Genomic DNA, 27201 nt, shown 5'->3' on the forward strand with positions numbered 1-27201 from the left:
ACTTGTCCTAAAGTCACTCCTTCATGGTCTTGGCAGTGAGCTTAGGGTCGTTGTCCTGTTGGAAGGTGAACCTTCACCACAGTCTGAGGTCCTGAGCGCTCTGGAGCAGGTTATCATCAAGGATCTCTCTGTACTTTGCTCCGTTAATCTTTGCCCCGATCCTGAATAGTCTCCCAGACCCTGCCACTGAATAACATCCCCACAGCATGATGCTGCCACCATCATGCTTCAGATTTGGGATGGTGCCAGGTTTCCTCCAGAAGAGAAGCTTAGCATTCAGGCATTTGGCAAACTCCAAGCGGGCTGTCATGGGCCTTTTACTGAGGAGTGGCTTCTGTCTGGCCACCCTACCATAAAGGCCTGATTGGTGGAGTGCTGCACAGATGGTTGTCCTTCTGGAAGGTTCTCCCATCTCCACAGAGGAACTCTGGACCTCTGTCAAAGTGACCATCAGATTCTTGGTCACCTCCCTGACCAAGGCCCTTCTCCCCCGATTGCTCGATTTGGCCAAGCGGCTAGCTCTAGGAAGGGTCTTGGTGGTTCCAAAATTCTTCCATTTAAGAATGATGGAGGCCACTGTGTTCTTGGGGACCCTCAACACTGCAGACATTATTTGGTACCCTTCCCCAGATCTGTGCCTCGGAACAATCCTGTCTCGGTGCTCTACGGACAATTCCTTCGACCTCATGGCTTGGTATTTGCTCTGACATGCACTGTCAACTGTGGGACCTTATATACATAGGTGTGTGCCTTTCCAAATCATGTCCAATCAATTGAATTCACCACAGGTGGACTCCAATCAAGTTGTAAAAACATTTCAAGCATGATCAATGGAAACAGGATGCACCTGAACTCGATTTCTAGTCTCATAGCAAAGGATCTGAATACTTATGTAAATAAGGTATATTTTTTCACTTTGTCATTATGGGGTATTATGTGTAGATTGATGAGGAAAAATATTGATTTAATCCATTTTAGAATAAGGCTGTAACAGGGGGAAAAAAACTGCACTGAAGGGGTCTGAAAACTTTCCAAATGCACTGTACATCATTGGTGTACACTGAGCATACTATCTGGTTCCATTTACTGCTGTAGCGTGAAATGATGCCAAGCTACTAAGCTTACATAACCCAAACATTTAACTTACTATCCATATCAAGCTTTGAAACTGAGCCATGGTTCTCCAATCCTCAACATCTCAGTGGAAGAAGGTCCACCACCCTGGAATCTTAGATTTGAACTAAGAACATCTCGGTTGTCGTCAATCCTCATGTAGACCTTGAGTCACACACAAATAAAATTGGAAAAGTTTAATATCATGATATCAAGATGTGTCGGCATCGAGTAATTGTCTCTGGCCCCCTCCCAGTTAGGGGGAGTGATGAGCTCTACAGCAGAGTCTCACAACTCAATCGCTGGTTGAAAACTGTTTTCTGCCCCTCCCAAAAGATAGAATTTATAGATAACTGGCCCTCTTTCTGGGACTCGCCCACAAACAGGACCAAGCCTGACCTGCTGAGGAGTGACGGACTCCATCCTAGCTGGAGGGGTGCTCTCATCTTAACTGCCAACATAGACAGGGCTCTAACTCCTCCAGCTCCACAATGAAATAGGGTGCAGGCCAGGCAGCAGGCTGTTAGCCAGCCTGCCAGCATAGTGGAGTCTGCCACTAGCACAGTCAGTGTAGTCAGCTCAGCTATCACCATTGAGACCGTGTTTGTGCCTCGACCTCGGTTGGGCAAAACTAAACATGGCGGTGTTCGCCTTAGCAATCTCACTAGGATAAAGACCACCTCCATTCCTGTCATTACTGAAAGAGATCATGATACCTCACATCTCAAAATAGGGCTACTTAATGTTAGGTCCCTTACTTCAAAGGCAATTAGTCAATGAACTAATCACTGATCATAATCTTGATGTGATTGGCCTGACTGAAACATGGCTTAAGCCTGATGAATTTACTGTTTTAAATGAGGCCTCACCTCCTGGCTACACTAGTGACCATATCCCCCGTGCATCCCGCAAAGGCGGAGGTGTTGCTAACATTTACGATAGCAAATTTCAATTAACAAAAAAAAAGACATTTTCGTCTTTTGAGCTTCTAGTTATGAAATCTATGCAGCCGACTCAATCACTTTTTATAGCTACTGTTTACAGGCCTCCTGGGCCATATACAGCGTTTCTCACTGAGTTCCCTGAATTCCTATCGGACCTTGTAGTCATAGCAGATAATATTCTAATCTTTGGTGACTTTAATATTCACATGGAAAAGTCCACAGACCCACTCCAAAAGGCTTTCGGAGCCATCATCGACTCAGTGGGTTTTGTCCAACATGTCTCTGGACCCACTCACTGTCGCAGTCATACGCTGGACCTAGTTTTGTCCCATGGAATAAATGTTGTCGATCTTAATGTTTTTCCTCATAATCCTGGACTATCGGACCACCATTTTATTACGTTTGCAATTGCAACAAATAATCTGCTCAGACCCCAACCAAGGACCATCAAAAGTTGTGCTATAAATTCACAGACAACACAAAGATTCCTTGATGCCCTTCCAGACTCCCTCTGCCTACCCAAGGACGCCAGAGGACAAAAATCAGTTAACCACCTAACTGAGGATCTCGATTTAACCTTGCACAATACCCTAGATGCAGCTGCACCCCTAAAAACTAAACACATTTATCATAAGAAACTAGCTCCCTGGTACACAGAAAATACCCAAGCTCTGAAGCAGGCTTCCAGAAAATTGGAACGGAAATGGCGCCACACCAACCTGGAAGTCTTCCGACTAGCTTGGAAAGACGGTACCGTGCAGTACCGAAGAGCCCTTACTGCTGCTCGATCATCCTATTTTTCTAACTTAATTGAGGAAAATAAGAACAATCCGAAATTCCTTTTTGATACTGTCGCAAAGCTAACTAAAAAGCAGCATTCCCCAAGAGAGGATGACTTTCACTTTAGCAGTGATAAATTCATGAACTTCTTTGAGGAAAAGATTATGATTATTAGAAAGCAAATTACAGACTCCTCTTTAAACCTGCGTATTGCTCCAAACCTCAGTTGTCCTGAGTCTGCACAACTCTGCCAGGACCTAGGATCAAGAGAGACACTCAAGTGTTTTAGTACTATATCTCTTGACACAATGATGAAAATAATCATGGCCTCTAATTCTTCAAGCTGCATACTGGACCCTATTCCAACTAAACTACTGAAAGAGCTGCTTCCTGTGCTTGGCCCTCCTATGTTGAACACAATAAATGGCTCTCTATCCACTGGATGTGTACCAAACTCACTAAAAGTGGCAGTAATAAAGCCTCTCTTGAAAAAGCCAAACCTTGACCCAGAAAATATAAAAAATTATCGGCCTATATCGAATCTTCCATTCCTCTCAAAATTTTTAGAAAAGGCTGTTGCGCAGCAACTCACTGCCTTCCTGAAGACGAACAATGTATACGAAATGCTTCGGTCTGGTTTTAGACCCCATCATAGCACTGAGACGACACTTGTGAAGGTGGTAAATGACATTTTAATGGCATCGGACCGAGGCTCTGCATCTGTCCTCGTGCTCCTAGACCTTAGTGCTGCTTTTGATACCATCGATCACCACATTCTTTTGGAGAGATTGGAAACCCAAATTGGTCTACACGGACATGTTCTGGCCTGGTTTAGATCTTATCTGTCGGAAAGATATCAGTTTGTCTCTGTGAATGGTTTGTCCTCTGACAAATCAACTGTAAATTTTGGTGTTCCTCAAGGTTCTGTTTTAGGACCACTATTGTTTTCACTATACATTTTAGCTCTTGGGGATGTTATTCGAAAACATAATGTTAACTTTCACTGCTATGCGGATGACACACAGCTGTACATTTCAATGAAACATGGTGAAGCCCCAAAATTGCCCTCGCTAGAAGCATGTGTTTCAGACATAAGGAAGTGGATGGCTGCAAACTTTCTACTATTAAACTCAGACAAAACAGAGATGCTTGTTCTAGGTCCCAAGAAACAAAGAGATCTTCTGTTGAATCTGACCATTAATCTTAATGGTTGTAGAGTCGTCTCAAATAAAACTGTGAAGGACCTCTGCGTTACTCTGGACCCTGATCTCTCTTTTGAAGTACATATCAAGACCATTTCGAGGACAGCTTTTTTCCATCTACGTAATATTGCAAAAATCAGAAACTTTCTGTCCAAAAATGATGCAGTTAAAGTGTCTCCTGACCCCTCCTGTCTCAGCCTCCAGTATTTATGCTGCAGTAGTTTGTGTCGGGGGGCTAGGGTCAGTTTGTTATATCTGGAGTACTTCTCCTGTCCTATTCGGTGTCCTGTGTGAATCTAAGTGTGCGTTCTCTAATTCTCTCCTTTCTTTCTCTCTCTCAGAGGACCTGAGCCCTAGGACCATGCCCCAGGACTACCTGACATGATGACTCCTTGCTGTCCCCAGTCCACCTGGCCATGCTGCTGCTCCAGTTTCAACTGTTCTGCCTTACTATTATTTGACCATGCTGGTCATTTATGAACATTTGAACATCTTGGCCATGTTCTGTTATAATCTCCACCCGGCACAGCCAGAAGAGGACTGGCCACCCCACATAGCCTGGTTCCTCTCTAGGTTTCTTCCTAGGTTTTGGCCTTTCTAGGGAGTTTTTCCTAGACACCGTGCTTCTACACCTGCATTGCTTGCTGTTTGGGGTTTTAGGCTGGGTTTCTGTACAGCACTTTGAGATATCACCTGATGTACGAAGGGCTATATAAATAAAATTTGATTGATATCATACAATATTCAAATATTTTCCGTACACTATTTAACAAACGTTAAATTAGAGCTGAACCAACATGTGTTATGTGAACCAACATGTTAAAACCTAAAAATGCTATTCTCCCATTGCCAAGCAACCAAATGCACACAGTGATTTGTAGTACAACGGTGGTGTCATGCTGGATGATTAATGTATGCCCTTCTGTTAAAAGGGTTGATTTTTTACTCACCAATATTTTATTTGACCTTTATTTAACTAGGAAAGTCAGTTAAGAACAAATTCTTATTTTCAATGACAACCTAGGAACAGTGGGTTAACTGCCTTGTCCAGGAGTAGAATGACAGATTTTTACCTTGTCAGCTCATGGATTCGATCTTACAACCTTCTGGTTACAAGTCCAACGCTCTACCCACTCGGCTACTTGCCGCCCCCATGGCGTCCAATATAAGGACACAGTGTGTTCAAAGACTTAGTTGTAGTCACAATCTGGTTACCTGTAAGTACAAACAGTTATATTTTGGGGTTATTACATACACTACATTACCAAAAGTCTGTGGACACCTGCTCGTTGAACATCTCATTCCAAAATCATGGGTATTAATATGGATACAATGAAATTCTAGACGATTCTGTGCTTCCAACTTTGTAGCAACAGTTTGGGGAAGGCCAATTCCTGTTTCAGCATGACAAAGTCCCCAAGCGAGGTCCATACAGATGTGTTTTTTCAAGTTCTGTGTGCAAGATTTTGACTGGCCTGCAGAGCCCAGACCTCAACCCCTTTCGAACACCTTTGGGATGAATTGGAACACCGACTGCAAGCAAAGCCTAATCGCCCAACATCAGTGCCCGACCTCACTAATCCTTGTGGCTGAATGGAAGCAAGTCCCCTCAGCAATATTCCAACATCGAGTGGAAAGCCTTCCCAGACAAGTGGATGCTGTTATAGCAGCAAAGGGGGGACCAACTCCATATTAATGCCCATGATTATGGAATAAGTTGTTCGACGAGCAGTTGTCCACATACTTTTTCCATGTAGAGTATTTCACAGCAGTGTAGATGGTACAATGACTCTACAGCAGGGGTTCCCAAACTGTTTCACTCAGGCCCCCCTTCCAGCATTGGGGAACATCCCGCGCCCACATCTATTTCTATGGGCACAAGCACTGTTCATGACACAAACTGTTCACACCCCTCTTGTTGGTGGAATGAATTTAGCAGGTTTAAAGCATATTTCCTGCAATTCTACACATTTTGTCAAGGGGTGCAGAGAAGATTTTGGCGTTTTAAAATGTAATTTTCTTGCAATTCTATACATTTTGTCATATCTAATGTGTATTTATATCATCTTTGAGTGTCTCAAACATTACCACAAAATCTATGGGCTACAAAACCTAGCTAAAATGTTTGCTGACATAGGCTAGTTGATCTGGACATTTCTGACAAGTTTCAAATTGTTATGCAAGAGAGAAACTTAAAACGCCCTACACAATTTCGAAATTGAACCTTCGGAATTCTGATCGGATTTATGTAACTCAAAATGTAAAAGTGAGGTGTTGCTTTGGGAATTTTGATGCGTAAACTAATGCAAAGCGGGTGGGTATAATTTGTGGAACGTTCCAACAGGAATCCGTTCCAAAAACTTCGTAAATAACAAGGTTGCCAACAAACAACGCATACATAGTCGTATAACAGTAGAATGAGATACCGGGTAGGGAGTGAGCTATGTAATTACGTTTTACACTCACCACGTTTATTCGGGAAAAATGTCCCTTCGTTCTGGTAGCCTCCACCATTTCTCATTCGTTGTTTAGTTATTATTTCCGGTGTTCCTGCATTTGCGGGTGAACACTGTTGCGCCTCAATTGGGGAATCGCTGTGGTTGAAATGTAACTAATGACCGCAAGCCCCAGTATTTTATTAGATAGGTAGGTGGCTTGTACACAATTGTTACCGATCATACTGTACTACTCGTACTAAAGAATCATGCATTGTATTTTGCCAAGTTCTCTCTGTGTTAATCCTTCCCAAATATAGCAGGTAACTTGTGTCTATGTCGATGTTGTTGAGTTCATCTTGCCTAGTTAAATAAAGATAAAATAAATTAGAACATTTCTAATATATACTTTGACCTATTTCAGTTAACCCCAAGATTCTTGATTCACTACACCTGCTTTTGAATAACTTTCCAGTCGTTTTTGCTTTACATTCCGACTTTTGAACGTCTGTTTATTGGACATATATATTAGTGTCTAATAAAAAATAGCAACTTATGTAAAGCATCAAAAGTGTCACTTTGCTTTGGGAGTTTTGATGCGTATACTAATGCAAAGCCATATGTTACATGTTGTAACGATTATGCTACTTAATGTTACACTTTAAGCCTGTGTCTAGCTAAAACAACGCTGACCAGCCTCTTGGCGTTGGTCTTTTATTGTCTTGGCTGGACAGCGTCGTGTCCTTTAGGGCTAGCACTAACTAACGTAAAATAACACGAAAATCATATTTAAAAATATGATATTATACATATTTAATCAATATTGAACACACTTTCCTTACACACGTAACAGAGCTGTCTTACCTGTTAGATTAACTCGGAGTAGTTTACACTTTCGTTTATGAAGGAGATTGTGCTATCGGGGATCCTTGGGACGTCCTTAACCCTTAAAGCTGCAGTATGTATCTTTTGGGCGAACATACCAAATGTGCATATAAATTTTAGTTATAGATCTGCCATTCTCCTTTAAAGCAAGTCTGTTATACAGAGTATGTTCACTGTTCTATGCTTCTCATGTTTAAATAAATGAACTACTAATAAATACTACTAATAAATAAATACTACTCCCTTTTCCACTGCCACGCATTCATGTTCTTTGGAACTGTTGATCTCTCTGTGCTATACCTTCTTTGATAAATGTAGCACACCTACCACCCAAACTCTCTATTCTATCACTTCTCACAGAGATAAATCCAGGTATAAAATAATCCAATTGCCATATGAACTCAGACTAATTTTTGTTTATGAGGGATTTAGCAATAACAATGGAATCTGGGATCCTTGGGACGTCACTACCCTCAACTCCAAAGCTTTCATTTTTGTTTCTGAGGGACTTTCCATGGTTAGAACTATCCAGCATCCTGGGGATGTCACGACCCTCAACCACAATCTTATCTAACCTTAAAGCTGCAATAAGTCACTTTTTTTGTGTGACCAGACCAAATTCACATAAAAATTTGAGATATAGATCTGTCATTATAATTTAAAGCAAGTCTAAGAAGCGGTAGATCTGTTATACAGTATGTTCACTATTTCTATGCTTCCCTCGTTTAAGTAAATGTTTTGCGTCTTTAACTTTCAGTTTTGAAAATACAATGTTTTCGGTTATGGAGAAGACAAGCGATTTAGATGGTACAATGGTCTCTGCACCAGGTGTTCCCAAACTTTTTAACTTTGACCCCCTTTCCAGCATTGTGGAACATCCCGCGCCCCCGTCTATTTCGATGGGCACAAGCTATGTGTTTACATTTGTATTTTTGTCGAGAGCAAAAGGTTTTTCTTTTCAATCAAAAATAATTGTTTTGAAAGCAAAAACGGGGCTTCAAAGTTTTTTTTTAAATGTACAAATGTGCAATCGAATATTTTCTAATAGAGCGCAAAACGTCATTTCCCAAAAATATTTGAGGAACAAAAAATGTATTTGAAAACTAAACTCCAATTTAATTTCGCAATCAACCAACCTCCATTTTGGCTAGACTGCTCTCTTTGCTTGCAGTTTCTCTTTATTTTTGCTTTTGAAACCTTTGCACTTTTGACCCCACAGCTGTGGGCGGGCTTTAGTGGGAGGTGTGGAGGATGCTTCTCCATTGGTCAGGTCAGTATCAATAAGGACTGTGTGGTGATGGCGTAAGCAGCACTGGGCGGTCTTCCGTCCAACCTCTACACAGCGAGTGATGCAAACTAGTCACCTTTCTGCGAAATTCGCGGTTTTGTTATTCGACTCATTGCCGTTCCTCAAGTTCTAACGCGTTAACGTTATTTGCTTACTGGACCCTGGCAATCTGTGTGAAACATTAACTAGCTAACGAAATAACCACTATCTGTTCTACCTAATGTTTTCCCTCTATAGTATGTGGTTAATTTTCAGAATGAGAGAATTAGGTGAAAATGAGGCTTTGCTTGTTAAGCAAGTGGATTCCGGGATCAAGTGTAGCAGGAGCTGGGCCTGGCTTAAACTGGATGTGTTGATAAAAGGATATTAGAAGGGTGAGCCGGTTAAGGATCGATTCAGACAAGGTGGTAAAATTTGTACGACAAGCGACAGTTTATTCAGAGTGAGAATATCTGGTACACGTAAATACGGCTCTCCCATTCGCTCGCACAGAACAGCAGGAAAAGAGAAAGAGTGAACCGTTACATCACAATTTATACAAAACAGAAAGTAGGTTGATCCTGGGAGATCGGATCTTTGGATTGGTTCAGCTGGCCCGCCGTCACACAATGTTCAGCTAAAGGGGGAAATTTGGTGTGTGCGCTGGTTTGGCAGTCAGTGTGTAATGTGGGAGCTATCCTGTAGGGGACCCCACAGGCTTTACTGTGAGTTGTAGCCATGTATTTAGCAGTAGGCTGATCACTTGCATAAGAAAATAGCAATTCTTTACAGATGCCACTATAGAGGTGAAAGGAACACCACACACTTTCCCTCTTTCTCACTTTTTCTGGCACATTGTAGAACAGATGTCCACAGGCAGAAAGTGTACAATGTAATAATGTTCAGTGTAGCCCAAAGATATAGTTTTTGTTGTGTTGAACTTGACAGTAACGTGTGTGTGAGAGAGAGAGAGAGAGAGAGAGAGAGATGGGGGGATTATCCTTTTTTTACTCAGTGAAGTTATTTTTGCTCACATGTAGCCTTGTGCCCTTGATCGATGTCTATAGTGACCACTATAATAGAGCAAAAATAGAATGCCTGTTTATTTCATTATATTTCTACTTTAAAATGTCCCCCAAGTGCAATATTAGTGTATTGTGTTTTCTCCCCCCCAAGTACAATATTAGTTTATTGTGTTTCCCCCAAGTACAATATTAGTGTATTGTGTTTTTTCCCCCTCAAGTACAATATTATTGTATTGTGTTTTTTCTTAAGACTTGAGGGTCATTTGCAGTAAAGGCAACAAATAACATTGGATTTGCTTTCTTTAAAAATGTTTAGCTGTGAGTTAGATTCACATGAACCACTTTTTATTTTACACACACTGATCATGTAGATCATATTCTTTGTTGTTTAATTAGTTAAGACCTCCATTTCCCCCTGCACGTTTCAGTGAAACAAAAAGTGTTCACATTTTGGGCCCTCAGCAGTTTGCATCCCTGGTAGTTAGCTCCTACGATTCAGTGTCGGTTCATAATATTATACTATATTACATGCATACATGCGTAGAATGGAAAAACATGCAATTATTATTCTCAAGCTAACGCATTTAGCTATGATCGCCTGTTCTCGCCTATTTCAGTTGAATTAATCTAACTTTCTTTCATGGCATCTCATAAGCAGGCCATGTCCTATTTGTTTCATAGTCAATATATATAGTCACCTGTATGTACATACAGTACTGTACAAAAGTGTTAGGCACATGTACAATTCTGTGAAACACATCTGTTTCTAAATGTAAAAAGAAAAATACTGTTAAGGAACATTTTCTTATTTCACCTTCTCTTATATCCAGAGTGGCAGGTGAAATATTTGCAGTGAATCTTGCACAAGGTGGACCGTCTCCATGATTTATGCAGGACTGGTTTTTACCACTATTTGTTGACTGGGACCCTGAAGGACCTAACAAAGGGTAGTGTACATGACACAGAGTTGTCCCCATTAATCAAAACGGTATGTTGATGAAATTGAAAGCATATTCTTCTCAATCTTTCAGCAATTAGTTGTGTTTGAAAAATAAAATGTGCTTTCAGATCAAAGATGCCTTTGACCTGGCACCCAACACTGAAGGAATCCTCAACTGTGGCTACACAGGCCCCATCACCTTGGATCACAAGGAGAGCATAATAAGGTATGTGAAATGTTTTCTTATTTAACAAAGCACCCATTAGCCTTCATGGGTTGATACATTTGATCTGAGTTGAAATTACGTTTTAAATTCCATTCTTATATTGCAACAACCCACAATTTGTGTCAACTGATTTCATTTAATATGTTTCAAACAAATTCATTTTTAGAGTACATTATCATGACCATTCATACAAGAGCACTAAGGTTTCTGCAGTAAGATATGCTAATCTCAATGAATGTCCATGTCTCTATCCGTTTCCTTTTGTAAAGAGACATTTTGCTACATGCAACCACAAAACGTACGGCGATGCTTCAGCAGCTGCATGAAGGCCTTGAAGTCTACATCCTAATTGAGGTCCTGCAGAAGAAACCGAAGCCAATGTCACACATTGGCCCCATTATCTATAGAAAGACCCTTCTACAAAGTATTAAGATAGTTCTATATTTAATTTAATACATTTTGCAAAAATGAGAAAAAACATGTTTTCACTTTCTCTTTATGGGGTTTTGTGTATAGATGGGTGATGGGGAAGAAAATATTTAATCCATTTCAAATTCAGGCTTAAAATTCAAGAGTTGTGAATACTTTCTGAAAGCACAGTATGCTCTGTCAAATAATAAACATGGCTTTTGTTCAAATCAAATTTTATTGATCACATACATACACATGGTCAGCAGATGTTTATGCAAGTGTAGCGAAATGCTTGTGCTTCTAGTTCCGACCATGCAGTAATATCTAACAATGGACTAACTAGTGTGCAGACTCATCAAAACAGATTATATATTATATTCTAGTATGTCATGACATGGTGACATGGACAGTGTCAATCAATGAGCAGAGAAGCTCATCGCGCACCAGCGACTCCTGTGGTGGGCCGGGCGCAGTGCGCGCTAACCAAGGTCGCCAGGTGCACGGTGTTTCCTCCGACACATTGGTGCGGCTGGCTTCCGGGTTGGATGCTCACTGTGTTAAGCAGTGCGGCTTGGTTGGGTTGTGTTTCGTAGGACGCATGTCTTTCAACCTTTGTCTCTCTTGAGCCCGTACGGGAGTTGTAGCGATGAGACAAGATAGTAACAATTGGATACCACGAAAATGGGGAGAAAAGGAGGTAATTTAAAAAATAAAAAAAATACAGGATTAGTTGTGAGGTTATGACTTGCTCCACTTGACTCAACCACGTTCAGGTTCTCTCATTGAAGCAGGGATTCTGAGCCTCCATACTGTACATCTAAAAGGTCTTTCATTTTGATCTGTTTTTGATCATGATTGCGGAATGATTTCCTTTACAAGTCTGTGTTGAAGACAGCTCTGTGTCCTTGTTCTTTTACACAACTTTCTTTTAGGTTTCATTAAAAGCTCTGCAAGACTTCTCACAAATGACAAAAAAACGACTGAAGCAGATAGAGGCATAATCACACTGGAAGAGCTTTGTTTGTGGCCATGTTCCAAAACACAGACAAGGCCACCATGCAAGATAAGATTTGTTTTTAGGTCTTATACAAGAAGATAACATAACGTCAGGACCCCACTCAAGGCATGGCCTCTCTCAGCCTGTGGAGCTCCTCTTCTAGCATGGCTATCTGCTGGCTCTTCTCCTGCACCTCCTTCTCCAACTCCCCGAGTTTGTCTGGAGGTCAGGAATCTATCAACTCAGCCTTCAATACAAAGAAACACACAGAACACTGAGATGACCAAGGTTATTTCAGCTCCTCATTTAAAATATTTATTTTCTCTACAATTTTGGCTTTTCGTTTTTTCTCTTCAGTTTCACAGGTTTTATATTTAGTTCTTGATGTGTGTTGTGGTCCGTTGGTTCTGGTATCAGTTTTAGTTTGAACAGTCTTGTAACCTGAAGTTTCTACTTTCTTAGTTTAGTTTTAGATAAAATGTTACTCAACCATGAGTGTTTTAAGGCAGAGGGATAGATGACACTGTTAAAGTTAGAGCACTGCTGGGTTAATCAGTATATGGCTGTATACCCATTAAACCTTATCAATTGAACAAAGGTCACAACTTGTTGTTCAGTACACGTATGAGTGCATGATTATTGTACACGCTCATAGCACTCAAATATACACTGAGTGTACAGAACAGCCTCAATTCGTCGGGGCATGGACTCTACAAGGTGTCAAAAGCGTTCCACAGGGTTGCTGGCCCATGTTGACTCCAATCTGGAGTACCCCTCCTGTCCTAATTCGGTGTCCTGTGTGAATCTAAGTGTGTGTTCTCTAATTCTCTCCTTCTTTCTTTCTCTCTCTCAGAGGACCTGAGCCTTAGGACCATGCCCCAGGACTACCTGACATGATGACTCCTTGCTGTCCCCAGTCCACCTGGCCATGCTGCTGCTCCAGTTTCAACTGTTCTGCCTTACTATTATTCGACCATGCTGGTCATTTATGAACATTTGAACATCTTGGCCATGTTCTGTTATAATCTCCACCCGGGCTCAGCCAGAAGAGGACGGGCCACCCCACATATGCTCTCTCTAATTCTCTCTTTCTTTCTTTCTCTCTCTCGGAGGACCTGAGCCCTAGGACCGTGCCCCAGGACTACCTGACATGACTCCTTGCTGTCCCCAGTCCACCTGGCCATGCTGCTGCTCCAGTTTCAACTGTTCTGCCTTGTTATTATTCGACCATGCTGGTCATTTATGAACATTTGAACATCTTGGCCATGTTCTGTTATAATCTCCACCCAGCACAGCCAGAAGAGGACTGGCCACCCCACATAGCCTGGTTCCTCTAGGTTTCTTCCTAGGTTTTGGCCTTTCTAGGGAGTTTTTCCTAGACACCGTGCTTCTACACCTGCAATGCTTGCTGTTTGGGGTTTTAGGCTGGGTTTCTGTACAGCACTTTGAGATATCAGCTGATGTACAAAGGGCTATATAAATTGATTTGATTTGATTTGATCAATACTTCCCACAGTTGTGTCAAGTTGGCTGGATGTCCTTTGGGTGGTGGACCATTTTTGATACACAGGGAAACTATTGTGTAAAAAAAAACAGCAGCGTTGCAGTTCTTGACACAAAACGGTGCACCTGACACCTACTACCATACCCCGTTCAAAGGCACTTAAACCTGGTCATTCGGTTGAAAAACATTTTTTCTTAAACAGCAGCTAACGGAACAAAACGAGGATAAACATTCTTGAATTTGTCCAATAGAAACTTGTTTGCAGTTTGGACTATTGATTACACCCTAGATCAGCTAGATGCAGGCAAAGAGTGTACAAGGTGGTATTGAATGTGTCTGTCACCTTGATTTCTCGACTTGTGCACCTACTTTGTAAACTTTTAATCGTAGGCTAGGTTGTAGCAATCTCATGATGGGTATAGGAATAGAGTATTATGTAGTAGCCTAAACCTAGCCTGTTGCATTGAGCTGGGTGAATGGAATATGAATGACAGTCATCAATATGCTGTAATATAAATAAGGCTATACTCATTTAAATAAACCATCCTCCCTCATCTTAAATAGCACTGACCGCCACTGCCTTCCATCCTTCCTTGAGGTCCTTCCACAGGTGAAACTCATGTGGAGCCAATTCACCTGTCCAATCAGTGAGTCTTCAAGGAAGGATGCACTTTTTAAAGGAAGGTCAATATAATCCTTCTCGTTTGGAATCTCTAAAGATATTAAGAATTGTTTTGGAATTTAGTCAATAATACACATGGCAAATATCAGGAGATATCAGATGAACTAAAAGAGACCTACTCACACCCTTGCAGTTTTCACATTTTGCTTTATTCAATAGCATTTTTACAATGTAGCTAACATCATTAGGACACTTGAACATAAGAAAGTTAGCTGGCTTAATTGTATTGCAGATCCTCTATTTCTTTATCCCAAGATGGGACATTGGATCAGTCACCAGAAATACACTTACAGCAACGGTGCACAATTGGCCCAGTGTCATCCGGTGTAGGCTGTCATTGTAAATAAGAATTTGTTCTTAACTGACTTGCCTAGTTAAATTAAAGTTTAACAAAATAAATGGGTCACACTGAACATAGCCTACACTGCACCATTGCCTCTTGATGTTTACTCTGTGGGATTATACAAATCCATGGTAACTCAACAAGTGGAGTCCATTTTTCCCCCATACCAGTGTCCAGAATCTCATCCGTATGTCCTTTACACAGTTTGTATCAACAGAATCTACATATAGCTCCCTTCAGTAAACACGAGCACAACCGTTCCTTGATTTTAACTGGCGGCTTTATTCTGTAGTTTTAGTCAGAATTATCACCTTCACGACTCGTATCTTCCCAGGCTTTTGTGGGTGATAAACTCCATGGTGCGGGATGTACCATGCTGGATGCTTGTTAATTTCCTCTTTAGAGACCTTCTCAGCATCTCTACAAGCTATAGTCTCTTCCATGAATGCTGTGTAGTCCTTGTAGTACTGCTTGTCTCTCCTTAGCCTCCTTTCCAGGAACTTGAGTCGGTGAACTGCACATGTTTTATTGTTCGGCAGATTGGGTCTTTCTTCCTTAAAACGGCAGAGGCATCTCATAATGTCCATTGTCCTTACGTCTGATGCCCTCTTTCATTTTCTTCAGGAACCGGATATCCTCTTGAGATATGAGGTCCTCTTCTGCAGCTCTCTCGTTGAAGTCAGATTCAAGCGTCTTGATAATGTCCAGTGTTGTGATTACCTCTCTTACATGTGTTCTACAAACATAGTGTACTTAATTTGTGAGGTTGGAAGAAGATTGAAGGCTTGGCATCACCTGTAACGATAACCCGATGACTCACTCCAATAGGGTCGCCATAGTCGATACATGGATTTCCATAGCCGACTATGCTCCAGCCAAGATCTGTTCTCTGAGCAAAAGGCTGATTTCCCTTACCAGACACAATTTCTCTTGGAAGGAGAGCCTGGGAGCAGTTGTAGCCAATTAAGAGACCGACATCACAGCTCTGTTGAGGAGAAATCTCCTCTGCAATGTGTTCAAGATGAGACCATGCTCTTGCAGTCTCTGGAGTAGGAATATGATCTCTGTTTGCAGGAATAAACTCTCTCGAGTAGGTCGTTGGCAGAGGGATTTTCTTCTCCAAGTAAAACCCTCTAACCTGCAAACCAGACAGCTTCTGGCAGGGCACAGTGGTATTTCTTGAAGCCATTGTAGAGAGTTTCAGTTGGACTGGCTCCTTCCTTGTATTGAGAGCCTTTGTTGTCTCTTCAAGGATAAAAGTGGTGTCGCTCTGGGTGTCAAGAAGTGCATACACAAGAACTTCACGATCTGGCTCACTTGTGGTTGACACCCATACTGGAATGATTGTGGAGGTGTGAGTGTTAATGTCCCTTACGACTCTGTTAGATATGGCCTCACTTGACGCTCTTGTCCCCTTATCTCGTGGGGGCTCTGTCTTCCTATCCCTTAACCTTTCTTTAGTACGATCTTCTTGCAGGCAGGATGGATGCCTCCTCTGACACGTGTCGCAGGTGTTCCTGTTATCACAATCTTTCGATCGATGCCCAGGCCTTAAACAGCGAAAGCACAATTTATTCTCTTGAACAAACTGTCGCTCTGCGGTGGGCTTATCCATGAACTTCCAGCATTTGTGGAGACTGTGACCCGACTTCTCACAGAAGACAACTAGTAACAGTATCTTTCTCATCAGAGTTAGTTGCGAATACCCTTGCTCCGGGGTTTTGAATCCTTGGCGTCTTAAGTTTGCCATCTTCACTTGGTTTCAAAGCATGAAGGGATGTTACAGGATTGCAAGCAATCTTGGCTTCTCTCGTGAGAAACTTCAAACTGACTGAAGCTAGGAAAGATCTCCGTTTCTTCTAAGATGTCTGTGACCTTTCTATTCCATCTTGAAGTTAGCCAATCTGGAAGTTTAGCGAGGATCTTCATTAAGCACCTCCAGGCCCTTATTCTGAGACATAGCAGCTTCACAGCTGCGAAGAAAGTCTACAAGGTCTCTAAGTTCAAGACTGTCCTTGGATCCTATCATAGGCCATGCATTGAGCTTATCTCTGAAAGACTTGGCGATGAAGAATTTGTTTCCGTACCTTTCTTCAAGAATGGTCCAAGCAGCATGGTAGGCTGATTCTGTTCCTAACATAAAGTAACTTTCGATGGCTTTCTTGGCAGGCCCACCGACATATTTTCTTAAGTAATATATCTTCTCAGTTGTTGGTATGTTCTTCCTGTCTATCAGAGTCTGAAAAGAGACCTTCCAGTCAGTGTACGAGAGAGGCTCTCCATTGAATGTTACTGGTTCTGGTATGGGGAGGCGGCTTTCACTGATTGCTTCCGCTAGTAACCTGAACATGGTCTTGGTGCCATCTTCTTGCTGTGTGCTTGTCACAACATGTTGTGGTGAGAGACTGTGAAATGAGCCACTTCTGTGCATTACTTCTTTCACAGATTTGCAGTTAGAGAGTAGGTCTCTCTTCTCGTCCTCTGAGTTTATCTTGCTCATACACTTGCCTTGGCAGCATTTAGTTTCTTGAGCACTTCTAGGCGCTCTAACTCTCTACGCTTGTCTTCTAGTGTCCTTCGTCTGGCAGCATTTTCTACCTCTAACTTGACTCGCAGCCTAGCTTCTTCTAAGCTGCGTTTCACAGCCTCAGCTTCTTGCTCCGCTGTCCTCTTCGAGTCGCTGAAGCTCTTCTAGTTGGCGTTCTTGCTTAACCATTACTTCTAAAGCTGCTTGGTTAGCAGCAACTTCTGCCGCAGCCTCTTGTCTCTTGACAGATGACACGCTTGAGCGTCTGGAGTTGACCTTTGAGTTGCTTTGAGACTGGGAGGAAGCACTTGAGGGCTGATAGTTGAGACTTGACTTATGTGAGAGTTCGGACATGCACAAGGAATTGCTGTCCTTCCAGTGCAACTCTATCTGGTTACTTTGACCTTCTTCCCTGCCTTTTAAATGACACCTTACAGTCTTGATAATAGACATTGTAACTGCTTCACAAGTATCAACTCTGCGTCGTATATCGTTGTCGGGAATGTCGATTTGACGCAAATTTACATAGACAAGGTTTAGCTCTGTAGGTAGGTCTTCAGAGCAACAGCCTGTCAGTGACAGTTTTGCTTCCTTTACCAGAGCCTTCCACTTCTCATAGCTGACCCTGAAACGATGTTCGAGCTGTCTCCACCTTTCGTCGCGCAGTTCTCTGCCCTTTTCAGTTAACCTGCGGACCCTCTCACCTTTTCGTGGCTCTTGTTGCTCTCCTGCTGTTCTGTTTGTTCATCCAGAACGCCGCAGCCCGTCTGGTGTTCAACCTTCCCAAGTTCTCTCACGTCACCCCGCTCTCTCCACTGGCTTCCAGTTGAAGCTCGCATCCGCTACAAGACCACGGTGCTTGCCTACGGAGCTGTGAGGGGAACGGCACCTCAGTACCTCCAGGCTCTACACCCAAACAAGGGCACTGCGTTCATCCACCTCTGGCCTGCTCGCCTCCCTACCACTGAGGAAGTACAGTTCCCGCTCAGCCCAGTCAAAACTGTTCGCTGCTCTGGCCCCCCAATGGTGGAACAAACTCCCTCACGACGCCAGGACAGCGGAGTCAATCACCACCTTCCGGAGACACCTGAAACCCCACCTCTTTAAGGAATACCTAGGATAGGATAAAGTAATCCTTCTCACCCCCCTTAAAAGATTTGGATGCACTATTGTAAAGTGGCGGTTCCACTGGATGTCATAAGGTGAATGCACCAATTTGTAAGTCGCTCTGGATAAGAGCGTCTGCTAAATGACTTAAATGTAAATGTAAAATGGCTCGAAGTTTGCGAGGTGTTGCTGCAGCTGCTCAACTTGACCCACCCCATCTCTATCACCTTTAGTGAAACTACCTCTTTCTGACATTCTAAATCAAGTCAAATCAATTCTAGCTAAGGTTTGGATAAGTGAGTAGGTAATTTATACTCTAATTCGCTGTAATTTATACCTCAGTACGTGGTATAAACATGTATAATGCTTGTAACAAAGGCTTGAACAAACACCTTACCAAACAATTACACTATTAAGTTACAGGTGAAAATAGAATTAATAGGTGTACGCTGACCCTTAATGTTTGTGACTATATATATATATATATATATATATATATATATATATTTAGTAAGTATCAAATAATATTTTTCAGTAATACACATACCAGCGATACATTAAGATAGAAAGAGCAAATGCATAATACCAGAGTCTTTATGAAATAGACAACTATCTCCAGTCCTTACGAATTGTAATCTTAAAGTCTCTTATTAGCTGTTCAGAAGGCTAGGACCACCTTCAAACACCTTGACTTGTACTTGCGTGTCTGACTTTCCTGTTAGTCTTGACCTTATGTTGCCTCATGATGCTTCCTTATGTGGAGATTTTCTTCTTAGTTTGCAGGGAGGTGCAAAACTCTTATCTGGCAGATGACAAGGTCTACCAGGATTTGGGAATCTTGTAGACGTTTTACAGCTGGATGTGATTCTTCTTTCTCTCTTGCTCGTGAAGAGCATTGAGTTCTCACTGTAGCTCCCTTCAGTAACCACGAGCACAACCGTTCCTTGATTTTAACTGGTGGCTTTATTCTGTAGTTTTAGTCAGAATTATCACCTTCCGTGAGAACTATAAAGTAAATGAAAAATACAGTTAAGCACACTCTTACAACCTTATCTTACGAGTGACTTATTAGCTTGGTATAACTCTGAAGTGCTTACATACATAACAGTTTAACCGGCGTTATAACAGGTTCAGATTAACACATGAATAAAGGAACAAATACCTCATTGGCTGCTTATTACAGAAGGGAGGAAATCAAACTTCACACTTATTATTCTTGGCATGAATTCACACTTCATCCTAACATACACTCTTCAACCTTTATGAACTACACCTGATGACATGAAAACTTAGCTAACGCAGCGCAGGATTGCCTTCCCTCCAAAAGTGTGTTGCTACAATAAGGATCCCCGTTACAACAGTATTAGCTACGTAGTTCAGCTTGTATTATCATTTCCCCCGCACAGCGGACACATAAACAATTCAAACAAAAGACAACGACATAACCTGTAAGTCTAACTGTCAGTTACACTACAGTACATCACAAGTTCCATAAGGTCCATGGAGATGTTGTTATCTGTAGACTTCCTCAGTTCAAGGGCAATTCCTCAATGTATCTGGCACCAGCATCCAAACACCAGGTGCAGTGTCTTACAAAATCTATTGTGTTTTATTCCAATTACCATCAACTGACTTGGACTGACCATTAGAAATCATGGACACACCTGACCTTTCCCAGAACAGGACAGAACTGGCTCCTACAAGGTTTCCTTCATCCCCAGTATTGGAAGACAGGCTGTCTATCAAGGCCATGGCCTTTTTAATCTTTACACCAGCCTCCAAGTTTGAGTTCAAATCTGGCTGAAATTCATGAACAAGTATACCGTACCATTCTGATGTTACAGGCTACCTTACCTGTTCTTGTTCCCACAAACAGCATTGATGTTCCCTCAGTGTCTGATACCTAGTAAAAGGAAACCTCAACTCAATACAACTTTAAAAAGTGCAAACCTTGAAGTAATAGACATTACTGTCAGCCATCTCCTTGCCACATTGAGTATGATAGAGAATAATGCTGTATAAAGTGGGTATTGGGGGATGATTCATTTACATACCTCTGTAGGGCTTTGTGTCTCTGAAAAAGTACTCTCTGGAAAAGTACTCTCTGGAAAAGTACAAGAATCAACATTGAGACAAAAACTCATTTGGAACTCACTAACATACACTGTTTGACAGGGGCATTGTCATGATTTTCAGAACATTATTGTGCATTTAATTTTGTACTGGTACTTCCTGTATGTAGCTCCATTCTTGTGTATTTAATTGTATTCATCTTGTGTGCTTTAGTATTTATTTTAATAATTTAGCAGACACTTTCTGCCAGAGCTACTTACAGTAGTGAGTGCATACATTTTCCATACTCTTCTCTGGAAATTGAACCCACAATCCTGGCGTTGCAAGCGCCATGCTCTACAAACTGAGCAACACAGGAACTGTATATAGCTGCATTCTTGTGCTGCATTCTTGTGTCTTTTATTTAAATCCTTGTGTTACTATTTTATATGTATTTTTTAACTGCATCGTTTGGAAGGGCTCGTGAGCAAGCATTTCACGGTAAAGTCTATACCGGTTGTATTCGGCACATAAAATGTGATTTGATTCAGTGTTGGATGTTTCTAACTTGTTCATCTGGGCAATTAAAACAAATGAAACTGTACAATTCCCCAAAATAAACTCACCAGATAAAGGACCTTTCATTTTTCTTCTAATAGCTACTGCCGTCACTGCTGATATCACAGCTAGTACCAGCACCACCACAGCAGATATTATTGCTATGGGAGGGGAGGTCTGTGGTCCACATTCAGAGTCGGACCGATGAGTTCCAGGTTGAATTTGCTGAAGCTTCAAGGTATCACATCTAAATTAAGAGAAATAGACCACTGGTAAATCGACAATTTAGTCATCTAACATTCAGTTTTACATTATGAAAACTGTTTGCATATTGTAGTATTTAGATGATATTGAGGGAAATAACCATTGTACATGAGCCACACTTACTGTGTGTGTGTCTGGCAGCATGTAAATGATCCATTTGAATAGGTGTCACCAGTACAGTCAGAACACACAGTATCTGTAGATGTTGTTCCTGCACCAACACAGGGTGAAACTCATTAAGGATCCTATCCTTGAGATGTGCTTAACTCACGACTGCATAAATCATGTACTGATGCCAATGGAAGATTTGCAAGAAGACATACCTGTGTGACTGATATATTGACCAGGTTTACAGCTGCTGTGTCTCTGGGCTGCTCTACAACCATCCTTAGTTGGGTCTAGACAGTAGAACCCCTCCAGTGTCCCACAGACAGTGTCTGATGAAGGTGTACATGGCTGCTTTACCTTCAAACCAAAGCCTGGGTCACAGTTTGTACACAGTATGCATGCTGTAAGACCACTGGGTTCATCAAGGAACGTGGAGTCGGTACAGGGGACACAGGAAGTACTTGTAAATTCTGTACAGTGTTTATGTACCCGGTTTCCTGTGGGATAGAAGGTCAGTGTCATGGATTGATTGGTATTGGAATGTATTTTCTTCATAATAATCCTTATAGTATACAGAGCTGGTCCTTACCTGGTGAACACATTGGACAGCATTCAATACCTGTTCTGTACTCTGCTCTACCACATGCAATAGAGAGCTGAATGTTTAGAAGTGTCAAAATGATAGCTAGGTTCATCTGTAAATAGAGAAAATGAACACATTACCACGGTTGAAAAATAGAGTGTGTGGGGGGGGGGTCACATTGACAAACGCAGGGTTGAAGAGAGTTTGTGGTTAGGGAAGAGATGTGACAGGAGGAGAGTTCAGATTGACAGTTCCAAATAGAGAGAAAGCATAGTTAACATTTACATGTTTTGATTAATAAATGTCAGTGAAATGTACTTACTCAGATGGATTTTTTTTCAAAGAGTAAATATAATAATTTGTTTTTGCAAAGCCAATGTTCAAAGAGCAAACCATTTTCAAAACTAGAATTTGACACAGAAAATGTGAATAAACCCAGGATGACTGACAGGGCGCTGAATTGAGCTTTTTGTAGCAATGTTACTGTCCCCACTTCAACAAATAAATACTCAAATACAAGTAATTTAATCCTTGAAACATTTTATTGAATGGAAAATGTTCATTCCTATGGAGAACTGCTTCCAATATACCGTGCATTCAGAGTATTCAGACCCCATGACTTTTTCCACATTTTGCTATGTTACAGCCTTATTCTAAAATGTATTAAATTGTCCCCCCTCAATCTACACACAACACCCCATAACGAGAAAGCAAACACAGGATTATTGTTTTTCATGTTTAAGTTGAATTTTTTTTTTTAAATTAAAAAACTGATCACATTCACATAAGTATTCAGACCCTTTACTTAGTACTTCGCTGAAGCACATTTGGTAGTGATTGCAACCTTAAATCTTCTTGGGTATGACGTTACAAGCTTGGCACACCTGCATTTGGGGAGTTTCTCACATTCTTCTCTGCAGATCCTCTCAAGCTCTGTCAGGTTGGATGGGGAGCGCCGCTGTACAGCTATTTTCAGGTATTTCCAGAGATGTTTGATCGGGATCTTGGCTGGGCCACTTAAGGATATTTAGAGACCTGTCCCGAAGTAACTCCTGCATTGTCTTGGCTGTGAGCTTAGGGTCGTTGTTCTGTTGGAAGGTGAACCATCGCCCCAGTTTTAGGTCCTGAGCAGGTTTTCATCAAGGATCTCTGTATTTTCCCCCGTTCATCTTTCCATCGATCCTGACTAGTCTCCCAGTCCCTGCCACTGAAAAGCATCCCCACAGCATGATGCTGCCGCCACCATGCTTCACCGTAGGGGTGGTGCCGGGTTTCCTCCAGACATGATGCCTAGCATTCAGGCCAAAGAGTTCAATCTTGGTTTCATCAGACCAGAGAATCTTGTTTCTCATGGTCCGAAAGTCCTTTAGGTGCCTTTTGGCAAACTCGAGGCGAGCTGTCATGGGCCTTTTACTGAGGATTGGCTTCTGTCTGGCCACTCTACCATAAAGGCCTGATTGGTGGAGTGCTGCAGAGGTGGTTTTCCTTCTGGAAGGTTCTCCCATCTCCACAGAGGAACTCTGGAGCTCTGTCAAAGTGACCATCAGATTCTTGGTCACCTCCCTGACCAAGGCCCTTCTCCCCCGATTGCTCCGTTTGGCCGGGCGGCTAGCTCTAGGAAGAGTCTTGGTGGTTCCAAACGTCTTCCATTTAAGAATGACGGAGGCCACTGTGTTCTTGGGGACCTTCAATGCTGCAGACATTTTTTGGTACCCTTCCCCAGATCTGTGCCTCGACACAATCCTGTCTTAGAGCTCTATGGACAATTCCCTCAACCTCATGGCTTGGTTTCTGCTCTGACATGCACTGTCAACTGTGGGACCTTATATACACAGGTGTGTGTGCCTTTCCAAATCATGTCCAATCAATTTAATTCACCACAGGTGGACTCCAATCAAGTTATAAAAACATTTCAAGGATGATCAATGGAAACAGGATGCACCTGAGCTCAATTTCTAGTCTCATAGCAAAGGATCTGAATACTTATGTAAATAAGGTATATTTTTTCACTTTGTCATTATGGGGTATTATGTGTAGATTGATGAGGAAAAATATTGATTTAATCAATTTTAGAGTAAGGCTGTAACGGAGGAAAAAACGGCACTGAAGGGGTCTGAAAACTTTCCAAATGCACTGTACATCATTGGTGTACACTCTGAGCATACTATCTGGTACCATTTACTGCTGTAGCGTGAAATGATGCCAAGCTACTAAGCTTACAAAACCCAAACGTTTAACTTACTATCCATATCAAGCTTTGAAACTGAGCCATGGTTCTCCAATCCTCAACATCTCAGTGGAAGAAGGTCCACCACCCTGGAATCTTAGATTTGAACTAAGAACATCCCCGGTTGTCGTCAATCCTCATGTAGACCTTGAGTCACACAAATAAAATTGGGAAAGTTTAATATCATACAATATTAAAATATTTTCCATACACTATTTAACAAACGTTAAATTAGAAGTGATTATTTTTGGTTCAATGGAGTCTTATCGTATAAGGCAGTTAAAAAATGTTATGTTATGTGAACCAACATATTAAAACCTAAAAGTGCTATTCTCCCATTGCCAAGCAACCAAATGCCTTGTATTACACAGTGATTTAGAGTACAACGGTGGTGTCATGCTGCTAAAAGGGTTGATTTTTTTACTCACCAATATTTTATTAAACTAGGCAAGTCAGTGAAGAACAAATTCTTATTTTTTTAACAGAAGGGCATTTATCGTCCAGCATGACACCACAGTTGTACATTTTCAATGTATTTTCAATGACGGCCTCGTGGTTTAACTGCCTTGTCGTTCTGCTCCTGGACAGATTTTTACCTTGTCAGCTCAGGGATTCGATCTTACAACCTTCCGTGGTTACTAGTCCAACGCTCTACCCACTAGGCTACCTGCTGGTTACTAGTCCAATGCTCTACCCACTAGGCTACCTGATGGTTACTAGTCCAACGCTCTACCCACTAGGCTACCTGCTGGTTACTAGTCCAACGCTCTACCCACTAGGCTACCTGCTGGTTACTAGTCCAACGCTGTATCCACTAGGCTACCTGCTGGTTACTAGTCCAACGCTCTACCCACTAGGCTACCTGCTGGTTACTAGTCCAACGCTCTACCCACTAGGCTACCTGCTGGTTACTAGTCCAACGCTCTACCCACTAGGCTACCTGCTGGTTACTAGTCCAACGCTCTACCCACTCGGCTACCTGCTGGTTACTAGTCCAACGCTCTACCCACTAGGCTACCTGCTGGTTACTAGTCCAACGCTCTACCCACTAGGCTACTTGCCGCCCCCACGGCGTCCAATATAAGGACACAGTGTGGTCAAAGACTTAGTTGTAGTCAAAATCCAGTTACCTGTAAGTACAAACAGTTATTTTGGGGTTATTACATATACTACATTGCCAAAAGTATGTGGACACCTGCTCGTTGAACATCTCATTCCAAAATCATGGGTGTTAATATGGAAACAATTAAATTCTAGATGATTCTGTGCTTCCTACTTTGTAGCAACAGTTTGGGGAAGGCCAATTCCTGTTTCAGCATGACAATACCCTAAGCGAGGTTCGTACAGAAATATTTTGTCGAGTTCGATGTGGAAGATCTTGACTCGCCTGCTGATCCGACCTCAACCCCATCGAAACACCTTTGGGATGAATTGGAACACCGACTGCGAGCAAAGCCTAATCGCTAAACCTCACCAATCCTCGTGGCTGAAGTCCCCTCAGCAATGTTCCAACATCTAGTGGAAAGCCTTCCCAGACAAGTGGATGCTGTTATAGCAGCAAAGGGGGGGACCAAATCCATATTAATGCCCATGATTATGGAATAAGTTGTTCGACGAGCAGTTGTCCACATTCTTTTTCATGTAGAGCATGTCACAGCAGTGTAGATGGTACAATGACTCTCTACACCAGGGGTTCCCAAACTGTTTCAGTCAGGCCCCCCTTCCAGGATTGGGGAACATCCCGCGCCCATGTCTATTTATATGGGCACAAGCACTGTTCATGACACAAACGGTTCAAACCCCTCTTGTTGGTGTAGAGAATTTAGCAGGTTTAAAGCATATTTCCTGCAATTCTACACATTTTGTCACGGGGTGCAGAGAAGATTTGGGTGTTTTCAAAAGGTAATTTTCTTGCAATTCTATACATTTTGCAATATCTAATGTGTATTCATGTCATCTTTGAGTGTCTCAAACATTACCACAAAATCTATGGGCTACAAAACCTAGCTAAAATGTTTGCTGACATGGGCTAGTTGATCTGGACATTTGTCACGTTACAAATTGTTATGCAAGAGAGAAACTGAAGACGCCCTACAATTTCGAAATTGCACCTTCGGGAATTCTGATCGGATTTATGTAACTCAACATGTAAAAGTGAGGTGTCACTTTGCTTTGGGAGTTTTGATGCGTATACTAATGCAAAGCCATATGTTACATGTTGTAACGGTTATGCTACTTAATGTTACACTTTAAGCCTGTGTCTAGCTAAAACAACGCTGACCAGCCTCTAGGCGTTTGTCTTTTATTGTCTTGGCTGGACAGCGTCGTGGCCTTTAGGGCTAGCACTAACTAACGTAAAATAACACTTTAGCTAACAGTTCATTTCGAATACGAAAATCATATTTCAAAATACGATATTATACATATTGAATCAATATTGAATACACTTTTCTTACACACGTAACAGAGCAGTCTTACCTCTCAGATTAACTCGGAGTAGTTTACACTTTCGTTTCATGAAGGAGATACTTTCCAGCCTTAGTGCTATCTGGGATCCTTGGAACGTCCTTAACCCTTAAAGCTGCAGTATGTACCTTTTGGGCGAACATATACATTTTAGTTATAGATCTGCCATTCTCCTTTAAAGCAAGTCTAAGAAGCGTTAGATCTGTTATACAGAGTATGTTCACTGTTTCTATGCTTCTCGTGTTTAAATAAATGTTTTACGTATTTTATTTTCATTTTGGAAATACTACTCCCTTTTCCACAGCCACACATTCATGTTCTTTGGAACTATTAATCTCTCTGTGCTATACCTTCTTTGATAAATGTAGCACACCTACCACCCAAACCCTCTATTATATCACTTCTCACAGAGATAAACCCAGTTATAAAATAATCCAATTGCCATATGAACTCAAACTAATTTTTGTTTATGAGGGATTTAGCAATAACCATGGAATCTGGGATCTTTGGGGTGTCACTACCCTCAACCCCAAACTTATCTAACCTTAAAGCTGC

At 41.7% G+C, this 27201-nt stretch overlaps 1 protein-coding gene and 1 long non-coding RNA gene across 3 annotated transcripts in view; one reads left to right on the forward strand and one right to left on the reverse strand.

Moving 5' to 3' along the window:
* Nucleotides 1-26755, reverse strand: part of LOC118360626 (tumor necrosis factor receptor superfamily member 14-like) — a 120104-nt gene extending 93349 nt beyond the window's left edge. The window contains exons 1-3 of the mRNA XM_052484756.1: nucleotides 26659-26755; nucleotides 24196-24327; nucleotides 21960-22065 (exon numbers count right to left, since the gene is read on the reverse strand). Of these exons, the coding sequence (XP_052340716.1) occupies nucleotides 21960-22065; nucleotides 24196-24225 (136 nt within the window). The 5' untranslated portion in view covers nucleotides 24226-24327; nucleotides 26659-26755. The remainder of the gene's footprint in view (nucleotides 1-21959; nucleotides 22066-24195; nucleotides 24328-26658) is intronic.
* Nucleotides 8253-11591, forward strand: LOC118360623 (uncharacterized). Of its 2 annotated transcripts, none has more exons than XR_004820901.2 (4): nucleotides 8253-8629; nucleotides 10482-10639; nucleotides 10720-10817; nucleotides 11087-11591. It is a non-coding gene; the product is annotated as an uncharacterized LOC118360623 (long non-coding RNA). The 2 variants fall into 2 exon arrangements; XR_004820900.2 differs by lacking the exon at nucleotides 8253-8629 and adding an exon at nucleotides 8680-9021.
* Nucleotides 26756-27201: the final 446 nt, after the last annotated feature.

Source organism: Oncorhynchus keta, chromosome 28 (assembly GCF_023373465.1).
Source record: "Oncorhynchus keta strain PuntledgeMale-10-30-2019 chromosome 28, Oket_V2, whole genome shotgun sequence".
In the NCBI taxonomy this organism is placed as follows: Eukaryota; Metazoa; Chordata; class Actinopteri; order Salmoniformes; family Salmonidae; genus Oncorhynchus; species Oncorhynchus keta.